General features: G+C 40.8%; 1 protein-coding gene across 8 annotated transcripts in view; it reads right to left on the bottom strand.

Moving 5' to 3' along the window:
• SCAF8 (SR-related CTD associated factor 8) overlaps nucleotides 1–13,912 on the bottom strand; it is a 256,444-nt gene that overhangs the window by 171,662 nt on the left and 70,870 nt on the right. For all 8 annotated transcript variants that reach the window (XR_012801048.1, XR_012801049.1, XM_075596939.1 and 5 more), the window contains 5 exons: nucleotides 11,928–12,011; nucleotides 9,606–9,650; nucleotides 7,431–7,592; nucleotides 4,725–4,881; nucleotides 3,717–3,847 (listed from right to left, as the gene is read on the bottom strand). Coding sequence is in view for 6 of the 8 variants with exons in the window: in XM_075596939.1 (XP_075453054.1) it covers nucleotides 3,717–3,847; nucleotides 4,725–4,881; nucleotides 7,431–7,592; nucleotides 9,606–9,650; nucleotides 11,928–12,011 (579 nt within the window). In the remaining 2 variants the exon portion in view is untranslated. The remainder of the gene's footprint in view (nucleotides 1–3,716; nucleotides 3,848–4,724; nucleotides 4,882–7,430; nucleotides 7,593–9,605; nucleotides 9,651–11,927; nucleotides 12,012–13,912) is intronic.

The following is a 13,912-nucleotide window of genomic DNA, read 5'->3' as shown; positions in this document are numbered from 1 at the left end:
AAGTGGCGGCACAAAATAGACAAAACAAGCTAATAAAATAAATTAAAAGTGAAGGAGGGCGTGGGGGCGTATATGTGCTATTGATCCAGCCCAGGTGTAGTGTACAATCATATTTTTATAATATAAGCAAGCACCCACAGCTGAGTGATCAGCACAAGAAATGCCTCTAAGTATAGATGGAACAATTGTGATAGTGTAATGTATACTTCTACTAGATGATAAATATATAAGCTGTTCTGTTGAGTGGCTTGGGTAACAAAAGTAGCAACCCAAATCTGTGAGCAGGACTTGATGATTTTTTCCCCTCACCACCAAACAGTTCTTATGAAGCTATTTAGTTGGGTACTTCTGTGAAACCACAAAGTAGCCACAATAGTATATAGCTCCCTGAATGTATGATACTCAGAGCTAATAGAACTATGAAACATATAGATACAATTGTTGCTAACTCTTAGTATGTAGCAAACTAGTGAAGTAAATACAAGGGTTAGAGCGCTGTTGCTGCCCACGGCTGCAGTCTACGAAGCGCTCCAAACAAAGGGACGCCCACACCTCTCAGATGAGCCGACGTCACCAGGTGACAACTGACGTACCCGACGTACGTTTCACCAGACCAGCTTCTTCGGGGGCAAGTTCCAGGTGATATCTGGTAACATTATATACACAGTGGTTCCTATGGTTACTGATTTGTTCTCACATGTCATTGGTCCATCTGAATGTCAATCGCTACATGTATGTGTACACGCCCATTGCTATACTCTCCTATCACAATTGGGGACGTGTATGACTAGTCAACCAATCAGATGTCACAGCGATTTCGGTAGTTCATTGGTTCGGGCTAGTAAGCAGCTACGGTTGAGTATGTAAACTCCGTACAAATTGATTCTTATGCTTTTATTGCGGCTGCGTTATAATATTGGATCTGTAAGATTTATCCCAAAGCTAAACACAGCAGGCACATAATGCCGAAAGCGAGAGAAAGCGGGGAGACACTCGTGATGCAGATATGGAATCCCAGTGTTATTGCTTCCCACGTTGCCATGGTAATCCTTCTACCCTGCTGTATATGTTTCAATCCCTTTGCAGAGTATATAGGACACCTCAATTAGCAGATCGTAAAAATTATAGCTGTATTCGCTAATACACTCAAAACGCATGCATAGATTGTAACAATGCATCCATGTATTGACTCATATTGTGTTAGCCGATCTGATCGGAATTAACTCTCATCTATCTAGGATATAGTGCAGTCAATGAAGCTCTTCCTGTATATGTACTCTATTTATATTATGTGGCATTTCTTGTGCTGATCACTCAGCTGTGGGTGCTTGCTTATATTATAAAAATACGAATGTACACTACAACGAGGCTGGATCAATAGCCCATATACGCCCCCCATCACTTTTAATTGATTTTATTAGCTTGTTTTTTCTGTTTTGTCTCACCACTTCCAAACTATATTTTAATGTTATTAATAAATATTATTTTTAAGTAAACTACAGGGTGTTCTCTAGTACCACATCATAGAGATTCTTTCTTTCACAGTTATTACATCAATGTAGCACTCAAGACTACGTTACGTTTTTTCCCTGTGAGCACCACCCAATATTGTGTTTGGATTCTACTGTAATTATATAAGTCCCTCTATACGTGGTGCAGGGCTATAATACACCTTTAACAAGTGTATTGTGTTTGCACAGTTGCTACATTGATGGCAGCAAACAATGTAATTCTTTAACAGTGTTAGTTAAAACCAGGGATCATCTAGCCAGAAAATATACCTCTTTGTCAAATCTTCCATATTGACAGTTTTCACCCCCCAAGTAGTAAATCGAGCAGATTTATTTTTATATTTAGAAACAAAATAATATTTGCCACAGGAATGATGACACATTCTCTCACAGCTATTTTCTAACTCAGCCCCCAAAGATGTGTTGTAGAAATAGCTGTAGCATTATATAAAGAAAACTAATTTCTTGAGCAATGCAAACTTTTTTTTTAATACAACTAATTTCTTTTAATCACTTAAAAAGCTGTAAAAAGCTTTGAAATCAATGCAGTGGTCATTTTGATCTGATTCTACTTTTCACCACTGGAGGGCAGCCAGCCACGGGGAGTTGATACACAGAATGTGGTAGAGACAATAATATACCGTACACTTCAAAAAAAGGAATGTGTGTCACTGATCGATTGATGATCAAGTAGCATGCCAAACAAATAAAATTATAGGGGCAATAAAACCATTGTCCGGTGAGATAAATAGTTTAAATAGAAGAGAGGATGGGCATCTATATCCCAACGGGGCAGATTCATCAGGCGCTGTATGGGTTAGTTGGAGAGAAGCTTGTGGGGAGCGCAGGTATCACCACATACAGGGGAAAAAAAAATATATATAGTGTAGTGTGTTTAAACAAATTCAACAATAAAAAAGTAAATCACGATTGGGGAAATCACACTCTCCCAGTGAAAAATAGGCAGTGGATACAACAATGTAGACCCAGTCAGTGGATGGTAACAGGAATCAGCAGCATATTCCCTCAGTGTGAAAAGATAACACACTTGGTGCAACAATGCATATACCAGTTAAGTGTTTATCAAGGCAACCCAGTGATTTTATCATCGCGATCGAGCGCGACCGGAAGTGACGTCACGGAGCGACCGGAAGTGACGCGACACCATCTCGGGAGCAGGGCTGGTGACACGAAAGAGCTGCGCATTGATTTTGTTATGTGTCTAAGCACATTGTGCCTAATGTAAGTGCAATGATTGTTGCCATGATAAACACTTAACTGGTACATGCATTGTTGCACCAAGTGTGTTATCTTTTCACACTGAGGGAATATGCTGCTGATTCCTGTTACCATCCACTGATTGGGTCTACATTGTTGTATCCACTGCCTATTTTTCACTGGGAGAGTGTGATTCCCCAATCGTGATTTACCTTTTTATTGTTGAATTTGTTTAAACACACTACACTATATATATATTTTTTCCCCTGTATGTGGAGATACCTGCGCTCCCCACAAGCTTCTCTCCAACATCCCATGACAGGAGGAATTGGATCTCCTCCACAGAGGGTTGAGCAGCGAAGTTCACCATTTATTATCCTTTATCACATATGAGCACTCTGAATAATTGTTCACAGTATAATTCACAGTTTATTATACCTCTATTAGAAGCGCCTCGCATTTTTTTGTTTTACGCTGTAGGGGTTAGCACAGCCGATCAGGCGTTAATTCTCATTCAAGTCAATGGCAGTTAACGCTGGATCTGGTGCGCTAACCTGTACTGACGCTTGATGAATTTGCCCCATAGTGAGAAGCTGGCTAATGATGTATCAACCTCAATTCACTTAAATTCAAGTTAATGTATTGTCAACTGTGCATTAGGACACTTCTTACTATATTGAACAAGGGCATACAAGCCCTTTCGACCTGTAGTAACTAAATAATTGTCCTCCAACGGTTCCTGTGACAGTCCCCACCAACAAATTTCCAAGACAAGGGTCTCTAAAGTGGGTTATTATTCTTGATTGTTCCACCTCAGCAATAAACTAATAATACATTTTTTTTTTTAAATCAGCACACGGCTAATTTTTAACCGATTAGAATACCACTGCTGTTAGTTCAATTTGATACACTGGCATCGTGCTCGAAGATCCTTCCAATAGTGACAGTAATACAAAAACTGAATAATAATAAAAAAATAAACCTTACCTGTTGTCCCTGAGGACTCTGTAGAATCTGTGCCACAGCAGCAAGTGTATCTGTACTGGTTATCTGTGCGATCCATGGGTCAGGTATGCCCTGAACAACATTGGCTGGAGTAACAGGGGTTGCTGGAGTGCCTAATCAAATGGAATAAAAAAATGAAAATTAAACAACACACACACACACACACACACACACACACACACACACACACACACACACACACACACACACACACACACACACACACACACACACACACACACACATATATTTCTCCATGTATTGCAGTACAGAAGTTAACAAGAGCTCCCAACAAAAAAAATATATTTGTATATAAATGTAATATTTCCCGCACTCGCTTAGCAAGCACGAGATATTGAGAAGTAGCCATTATAGTGGCCCCGCAGTTGCGTCAAAACACATTTATGAAGTGTATTTCTACTGTTTTAGAATTTGGCACATGCGGCACTAGTATTCTGCGGCCAAAAAAAAAAAAAGACTTAAGCCATCTTTAAGATGAAAGCAGAAACCAACGCAGAAAAGTTGCGCAAGCCGCACATTACTTAATACATTGATCTGTGCCAATGTGCACATTTAGCCCCGTCCAAACTCATCTCACTAGCTCCATCAATCCTTCATACTGTCGTAGAGGTCCCCGAAAATGGAGCAGCCAAGATTAATACAATAGACGCTGTCTGTCGCAGTTCTAGTTTAGTGCGGGTTGCCACACAGCAACTTTGCACCGGACCTTGTCATTTTATACATAGAGCCTACGGTACTGTACTTTGCAGATGGTTAAACCCATATGTCCACAAAAACAAAACACTCTAAATGTAATTAATAATTAGATAAATAAAGTAACAAAATGCAGAATTAGTAAAGATGATTTATGGGAGTGGCAGCCTTCTGCTGTAAAAAAAGAAAAAGTGCATTTTTAGCGAGACACAGCTGCTGTTTCACAGCATTGCCTGAATTGAAGTTCAATAAAAAGTCTGTAGTAGATGTATATACCTGGTGTGTTGCTCACAGCTGCTGCAGTACTGGGTAAGACTGGGGTGAAAACATGAGGGGGGAGGATCCCAGCAGCCATGTCAAGGAGAGGTTGGATGATCTCGCTCTTGAATACATTGTTCTTCTGCCACAAGTTTAACACTCTTACAATTTTGCTCTGAATAAAATAAGTCAAAGAGGCAATCCTTAAGTAAGAGAAATCTGGACTAATTTAAAGAAAGACAAAGAAAGACAAAGAAAGACGAATAGCACCGCACAATGTGTTAGCATACAACATTTTTTTTAATAGTTTTTAAAATAATGTCAGAGCTATGTTATGAAGCCACTCAAATGCAGTGGCCCATCCAACTCCTTATTTTTAAGTACATATGACGCCCAGAATATGGTACATGAAAGTTAATAGGTTTAATTTATTGTGATTTCTTCATCACGGCAAGCAATTTTTATTGCAACTTATTCTGCTGTCTGAACTGTATTGCAAACACAGAGTTTTAAATGGTTATCTGAAATTACGTATATATATTTTTTAAACTCTTCATTTAATTCAAATGGCCTATTTTAGTCAAGACTAATTTATGATAAATATCAAGTTAAACCAAGTGAATTGGCTCCAATTTGTTAAACGGTGTATGTCGATAAAAGTATCATCCCAGGGGCCCTTATGACGTACGCACATCATGGTTCCTTGTCCGTTTCTTAGGGGTTGTATGAGATCGGCGCTCCGATCGCGTACTACACTGAAGGGACAGGCCTGCTCCCTTCCTGTCACATCCGGCCGGAACAGAAGCCACACCATGTGATCACTCTGATATATATAACAAAATGGGGCAGCCGGCACTCCCAATACCATAAATAATTTGCGGTGCATGTCCTATACGAATAGTAAGAGAAAAGTAATCCACTCCAGCAGGAGCAGACACAAGACTAGCTTCAAGCACCACCCTGAGGAAGGTGCCACGAGGACCGAAACGTTGGTCATGTTTGAGCTATGTTTATTTTTGAATACAAGTTTTCTTACTTACCTTTGAGTGCGGTCTTGTGTCTGCTCCTGCTGGAGTGGATCACACACACACACACACACACACACACACACACACACACACACACACACACACACACACACACACACACACACACACACACACACACACACACACACACACACACACACACACACACACACACACACACACACACACACACACTCTCCTCCTTTTTCTATTAAATCGGAACACGTAATGTTCATTATTGGGGACCGCCTAGTTCCTGAGATATTTACCAGTGAAGTTATACCAGTTTTAAAGTTCCTTCTGTGGAAACAAAATTGCCACCAAATCTCACGGGTCCTGATGACCAATGGGAAGCCTGCACGTCATCGCTTGCAGCTTCCTCTTCCCTTTGGACGGCCATTTAAATCCCAACCAAAAACAAATTAATAATACCGGTAACTTCACTGGTAAGTAACTCGGGAACTGGAGCGCTTCCAGAACGGAAAATAGCTTGCTTCTGCTCCAAAAAGGACCCCACAGTTCCAATTAAGTAAAAAAAAAATCTAAAAAAGCCTATCAGGAGGGGGTGTCAGGAGCCTGGGGGCCGTGGACAAGCAGAAGCAGCAGCATGGACCCGACAAGAGATTAGGCTCTGTGTCTGTGTGTATTTATTCTGTCCTGTAGGTGTGTGTTTTCTATGACCGTCTGTTCCCTCTGCCTGCTGTGTCTGTCTCCTGTGACTCCTGTGAGCCTACCCTGTTATAGGGGTGCCTCAGCACTGTGATTAGAGGTGCCCCAAGACAAAAAAGTTGAAAACCACTGAACTAAATGTTGGTCAGAGAGCAGATAGTGCAGCAAATAAACATTTCAGTCAGTTCAGATTTTGGCTTCAATTTCTAGTTTCTCCAAGAAGTATAGGATGTGGGAGATATTATGAAGTTACATAACATGTCTAGTGGGTAGGGGACCAAAAAAAGTCAAACACAAAATAACTTTCTAAAATCAAATGAAACAATTAAAGCCGAATTCCCCGGCAAAAGTCTATATGAGTTTCACTCATAAATCTTAGTGTTAAAAATCATGATTTTCTTACTCTCTAGCTTCTGCAGTTACCCTGATAACCTTTAGACTGTACTGTTTATATACTGTTAATATTTCAAACGCCAAGACCTTCTGATCGGCATTGACTGCTGCTTGAAGATTATGCCAGCAAAATCACCTTTACATTTCATTTCAAATGGGTTTTTTATTAAGTGTGAAAAAGAAAACTGCCAGCCAGAAACGCATACTACAAGGTGATCCTTTAAACCATCACGCCCTATTTAATGGAATAAATTACATCACTTTTTTCAGCTGTCTTTCATAATATTAACTGTAGAAATCTTCTATAATAAACACAATTACTTATTGTAAGCAGCATTCCATTTTTTTAAAAACAATTATTTAGTAGCTTGTATTAGTCAGCATTTTTGTCTTCAATATATTCAAGGGACGCACATATTTCCAATAAAAAAAAATATATATAGGTGGATCATGGATGCACTTTACACTGAATTGAATTAGTATCCACAAAGATCTCCATTTTCTATGAGGATTCTGAATTATCTAGCCCCTCTAGCAGTGAAGGGGTCAAAACAACTACATCAGTAAAAAAAAAATCTCCAATGGAAATAGATGAATAAAATGACAGTACTTGGACACTGGGAAACCGACCTACCTTTTCATCTGAAGGACAGCGGTACAAGTTCTGGAAAGTGTTAAGAATGTTATTGCTAAACCGGGGAGCAAACACATCCTTGTCTTGACCAAACTGGTGCCTGGATTGCCGGACAATAGAGTCAATGACATACAGTCCTGGTACTTTGTATTCTGGCTTGCACTGGAGTGAGAAAGGAGAACTTGTTTATTCTTTAGTTGTGATGTCGTTTCTCAATCACTTCAATACTAGTTTGTATTCTTTTCACACCTTTTTTTTCTCTCTTCAGTTGGTTACAATTAGGTCCCCTCTGAGCCTACCTGCCACACCACTTCAGGTCACCTATGTGACAGAGATCCAGGTGGAGTTGAATTCACCTCAATTCCTCATATTATAATATATTAAAGTTGCCAAAAGAACAGCATAAGCACAAAGCAGGGATAGATAAAGAAAAAAAAAAGGCAACCTGTATTTCCATATTAGAGATGTCAATTGGGGTAATATGGCCTTAAAGGAAGCCCGTAGGAAATATAAAACAATACAAAAAGAAAAGGATAGCACTGGCTACTGCAGCGCCCGCTGTTGGTGACGCTGCAGGGACAATAGCCGCTGCACAATGGGACCGGGCCCACTGCGAGGGGGGGGGGGGGGGCGCTGCGCTCTGCCGACAGTGACTCCTCTTCGCAAGAGAATTGTGATCAGGAGTCGCAACAGAGCGCTAAGCCACGCCCCCCGGCGGTTCAGCCAATGAGGGCAAACCTGCCGGGTGACGTCACGGCCGCGCCCCCGTCCCTTCCCCGTCACATCCCCTCGTCTTTTGGTCTGCAGCCCCCTGCAGACCAGGGGAATTGGCTGCACGTGCCGCCAGTCTCGCAGGCGCGCGTGCAGCGGAGGTACTGAGGCCTCAGCCTAACTGTAGTAGAGAATTCTGTGTGCACCCAGGAACTGTGCTGAAGCAATGCACACCTTGAAACATGCTATATTTAAATAACTATACGAGACAGTGGAAGTGCACCCTAGGTGATGGTAACCAGACTACGCAGCATAATAGCAATGTAATATGAAATCATGTTTGTGTAAAGCGATGGAAATATTAACCCTCTCATTCACTACACTATTGTTACTGAGCGCCATACCTAGAGTCATTGTTACTAAAAGGAAATGACTGGCATTGAAACATAGAATTTGAACCACTTGGCCCATTTAGTCTGCCCATTCTCCTATCTGCTGTAAAACATTAGTGCAGGGGGTTCCAACCTTTTTTACATTGTGCACCCCCTGCTAGAAAATATTTGTTCTGCAAACACCTAATTAATAAATCTTGTTGCCTAATCATCAGGACTACAGCTAACAAAACTGTACGACCCATCCCAGGCAGTATAGTGTGCTGAGCTTGTGAGAGGAACACTGGCTTAATAAGGCCCCAAACTGCACCTCAGTTTGTGCAGACAGCATGGGTGGGATAGCTGTCAATCACTGCAGGAGCTTCCAAAATCACACCCCACAATGCCTTGCTGCTGTGAATACAAAGCATTGCAGGGAGCAACTTTGGAAGTTCCTGCTGTAATTGACAGTTATACCATCCACAGTAAGGTGCAGTTTGTTTATTAGTGCGCACACAATCTCAGGATCCACTATACTGCATGGGATTCGCCATTATGGATTTGTTTCTTGCCGGACCCCTTGGTGGCACCTTGCAAAACCCTACGAGTTCCCGAACCACCTGTGGGAATCACTACCTTAAACCCTTCACTTTATTTCGGATAACCTTTGGTCTACTGCAAGCATTTTTTAATTAACTACCGCATTAGCTCACATCACCTCTGCTCTTCCCTGTCGCGTCGCCATGACAACGCGGCAGGGTCAAATGGCAACGTGTCACGTGACGTCGTATGACGCGTGGAGCCTGAGAGCAGGTAAGGAGGGGGGGGTGGGTCGTAGGCAAGGGGGAGCGGAGACAGGGGGGGCGTGAACTTAAACGTTTGCGCACCCCTGTGTTAGATCGTAAGTAGCAATCAAAGAAATGTATCTTACAACTACATGTATATTATAGGGGCAGAGCAATAAAAGTCAACTCTCAGTTAACCTTTGAGGAGACTGGATTTTTTAACCCTATGGTTGGCAACGATAATCATTGGGAAGTGACAGAAAAACAGGATAAAGGCACAAACTTGAGAAGCAATAGATCAACGTTACCTTTTGAACAAATTTTTCAACACTCTGCACGACATGTTTGTAGAACTGGGAAAAATTAAAATATGAAACATTATGCATTCAGCCAGCAATAATGCCTTTCTTATATTTAGACAGATAATATGCATTTTGAGCCCATGCTTTTCCCCTCCCCCCCTCAATGTAAACCAATTTTCACTTAAAAAATTAATTTGTAAAAAGCCTTGATACTGTTGGTCATTTAGTCCCAATGGAAAGTAGGGAAAAACTTGGCCTAACCTATAAAAAGCATTTTTTTGGTCACATATTTTAACAATATAAACAGTACATAAATGATAAGTTTAAATGCATCTACCAATTAAAGTGTGTGTGTGTGTGTCATTCTGGCAAATGACTTGCAAATGAGCACACAGTGCTACCTTTTGTTTAAAACCATATAACATGATCCCCTGTAAGCTTTTGCTTGCTGCATTTCACAGCTTTCAGCACAGCCTGGGTTAAGATGCATAGTCAGTAAACCCACCCACAATTACAGTGAACCATGTCATATGGTTTTGAAGCAAAAGGTGGCACTGTGTGCTCATTTGCGTGTCATTTCCCAGAATCCCTTGCTGCAGTGGAAGTGCTGGGTGATAATGGTGAAAGGCGGGGTTGCAGACCTGTCTAAGACATGCAAATGAGCATACAGTAATATGTCCATTTGCTATATGCTTTACTGTGGAGGGTTTATGTCACTTTTTTAAACCACCATAACTTAACTAAGTAAATATATATATATATATATATATATATATCTCAACCCCGTTATAGCGCAATCCGCTACAACGCGGATCTGCAAATAACGTGGTCTGAGCGTGGCTCCCGATTTAAAAACACCTCCAAGGTTGTTTTTTTTTTTTTTTAAGCGAAATAGCCGCCGTGCAAGGACTTACCCGGCATCTGCAGCTCTCTCCTCTCTCCCTGCTTCCTCAGGCTGCGTCCACATGCGCGGCGCACATCTCCAAGGTGTTTTATTTTATTACATTCAATGCTTTATTGCTAACAGACATACACTCACCTCCTCCTAAACTAATCATTTTAGCATACCATGCAGGAATCGAACCCATGACCCTTCATACACTGGTAGCAATCCTATACCTGCTACACCATAGGATTGGAGTGACGTCATTGACTTAATGTGTGTGTGTGTCCGTTAGCATTGAATATTATTATTAAAATAAAAAAAAAACCTGGAGATGTGCACCACGCACGTGGACGCAGCCTGATGAAGCAGGGAGAGAGGAGAGAGCTGCAGAGAGGAGAGAGCTGCAGATGCTTGGTAACTCCTCACGCGGCGGCCATTTTGCAATCCTGGGTATACCGCAGTATTATTATGTGGACCCCGAGATCCGCGTTATAACGGGGGATAGATAATTCTACAAACAGTAATGTTATTTTAATAAAACAGCATATTAAAAAAAGTTACAGGTTTTGAAAGTGAACGAACGGAGGAAAAATAATGGATAAATAAAACAAAAAACAAGGGAGGTGGTGTGAAGTTATAGTATGTTAGTATGCAAAATCAAAGTAGAGATGGTCTGGCATTCTTTATTCATTTTTTTTATAGATATTTTTTTCCTACACTGGAAACATCATTTAGCCACTGATAAATATATTGAGTACATTCTGATTTCCAGTGCTGCAGAATTTGTTTTTTTTTGTGACTATGTTAGCATGAATAATGAACAATTTTTGTTTTATTGAAAGAATGTTAAAAAGTCCCCACCATAAAGATAATAGGATCTGAATAGATTCCATTCTTTTTTTCTGATTTCTTAAGAAGCACATCGTCATAATGCGACCGCATGACTGAATCCTACTTTAAATCATGAAGTTGCTGTCGACTAACCTCTGTTTAATATTTTGCTATGCTCCAAGGCTCTATAAGTTACATGAGGGACTTTTGTTTTATTGCACACCAATCACTATCTGAAAACACTATTTGTATCTTTTGCCCCAGTTACTTTCAAGATGAAGATTAGCCAGTTACAGTATTCCATTGTTAGAAAGGCTGACGATTTCAAAGTATTAGTACATGAGTAGTTCAGTATTAGGTGATACGTTTTTTATTTGAACTAACAATTGATATTTTAAGACAAGCTTTCGAGAGTTCTCTCTTCCTCAGGTAAACAATAAGTATTGGGTAATGATAACAGGTATTAGTAGAAAGCATTTATACATGGTGTCATTTTCTGTTGTAGTTTTTGGTTTGGAAATTATGGCTTCAAGCAGCTTTTGATTCTATGTGGTCTTGTGAACTAAATAAACCTATGCAGCATGAGAGAAAGAAAAACCGTGTGGATGTACCTTTATGGCTTTGATTGCAGACTTGGTGATCTGTGTCATTTTAGCCTTGGATATTGGTGGCTTGTAATCGTTCAGCGAGTATAACTGGTAGGGAAAAAAAGACAAATCAATTAATATTAAAGGTTTAGGAATCGTATTCATCGCAGAGTATACTGGAATCCTTGGGGGCCCTGAACCCTTATAGTGAACCACGAACAATATTGTGCTGGCCATGTCAGCATAAAAAAGGCTCAACTCTCTCAACCCAGAAATGACTTGAAACATTGTCATTAGTCACCGGTTTAGCGATAAGGCGCCCTCAGTTACACAGTGCCTGGATCTGTATGCCTGTGATGTTCCTCAGCCTGCTGCCCTAGCTTTCTCTGACTGCAAGGAGCATGTTGCAGCCACACGTAAGATCTTATATTAAGGCATTAGGAACATTTGTTTGGGACAGCTTTATTGGCTGTGAGTTTTCTTTTGTTTACCGGAGGATTTATAGGGAAGAACCACAGATTTATCTTAAATCTTGAGGCAACGGGCCAGAAGGGGCTCATCCCCCGAAACGGTGCCCTCCTGTTAATCCTTTGTGTTACCTTTCTCCCTTTCCCTCCCCCTACTTTTTGGTTTTGGGTCCCGTCCCTTGATCCCTCTTGGATACACACACACACACACACACACACACACACACACACACACACACACACACACACACACACACACACACACACACACACACACACACACACACACACACACACACACACACACCACGTACGTTCCCAAAAAGTAACAAAAATTATAGAAATCTCTACGTGTTAAGGCGTTTTGGTTCCATTTAGCTGACATATTGCATGACAGAATCCATACATGCCGAAAGGTTTTTTTTTGTTTAATAATTTTATTGCATTTCAAAAGCTTAACTTTAATTATAAAATGTATCTATCAAAAGCAAACATTAGTAATAAAGTCCCTAAGCACTCATCTAAAACAACGTGTACAAAATGTAACAATCTAATTATGTTCCTTAAACAAATGTAATCATAAGCAAAGTTTTTGCTGCTTTCTTTTTTCCAGACCCTCTGAATGGGGAATGGTGGTCAATCCTTTACCCTTACCTCAGGGTGACGCAGAGTTCAACAAATAGCGCACCCAGTGGAAGCTGCACTTTCAACTCCTCCTCCCCCATAGTGGCCCACTACCTCCTCAACCTGTCTCCCCCTCCCCCTACCCTGCCCACCACAAGTAGCACGGCCCACAACCCCCCTCCATGCCTCTGGAACGATGGTAGAGACTGGAATTGTGGGCCTGGTTAATCCAGTCAGAAAGCTTGTTGAACACACGGTGACAGACAAAAGGGAGTAGCTACAGGATATTACATCTCTCCCAAGTATTAGTTCACCATCTTCACAAGCCAACAAAAAAAAAAAAGCTACTACTTCATGTCCCCGTTAATGTTGGCCGCTGGAGGGAAGCTCATCTGGCAGCCATATTTCCTCAGAAATAATTATGTTTTAATTTCCCAGTGTTCTCTGAATTTCATGTTTAATACATATTTATTTATTTATAAAATATTTTACCAGGAAGTAATACATTGAGAGTTACCTCTCGTATTCAAGTATGTCCTGGGCACAGAGTAAAGACAAATAATACATGTTTACAAATACAGTTACATAATGAGCAGGGTATACATTATATACAAGACATTGCATGCACAGTTAAAGATAATTTGTATTATGGGCGTATGAAACAGTTACAGACCACATTAAAATGTGTGACAGCCTTAGATTTGAAAGAACTTAGACTGGTGGTGGATGTGAGAGTCTCTGGTAGGTTGTTCCAGTTTTGGGGTGCACGGTAAAAGAGAAGGAGGAACGGCCGTCTACTTTGTTGAGCCTTGGGACCATGAACAGTCTTTTGGAGTCTGATCTCAGGTGATAAGTGCTGCATGTGGTAGGGGTGAGGAGCTTGTTCAGGTAGCTGGGTAGCTTGCCCATGAAGAATTT

This window comes from Ascaphus truei, chromosome 4 (assembly GCF_040206685.1).
Source record: "Ascaphus truei isolate aAscTru1 chromosome 4, aAscTru1.hap1, whole genome shotgun sequence".
Taxonomy (NCBI): Eukaryota; Metazoa; Chordata; class Amphibia; order Anura; family Ascaphidae; genus Ascaphus; species Ascaphus truei.
Note: the sequence above shows the minus strand (reverse complement) of the source record. Positions and strands in the feature narration are given on the sequence as shown.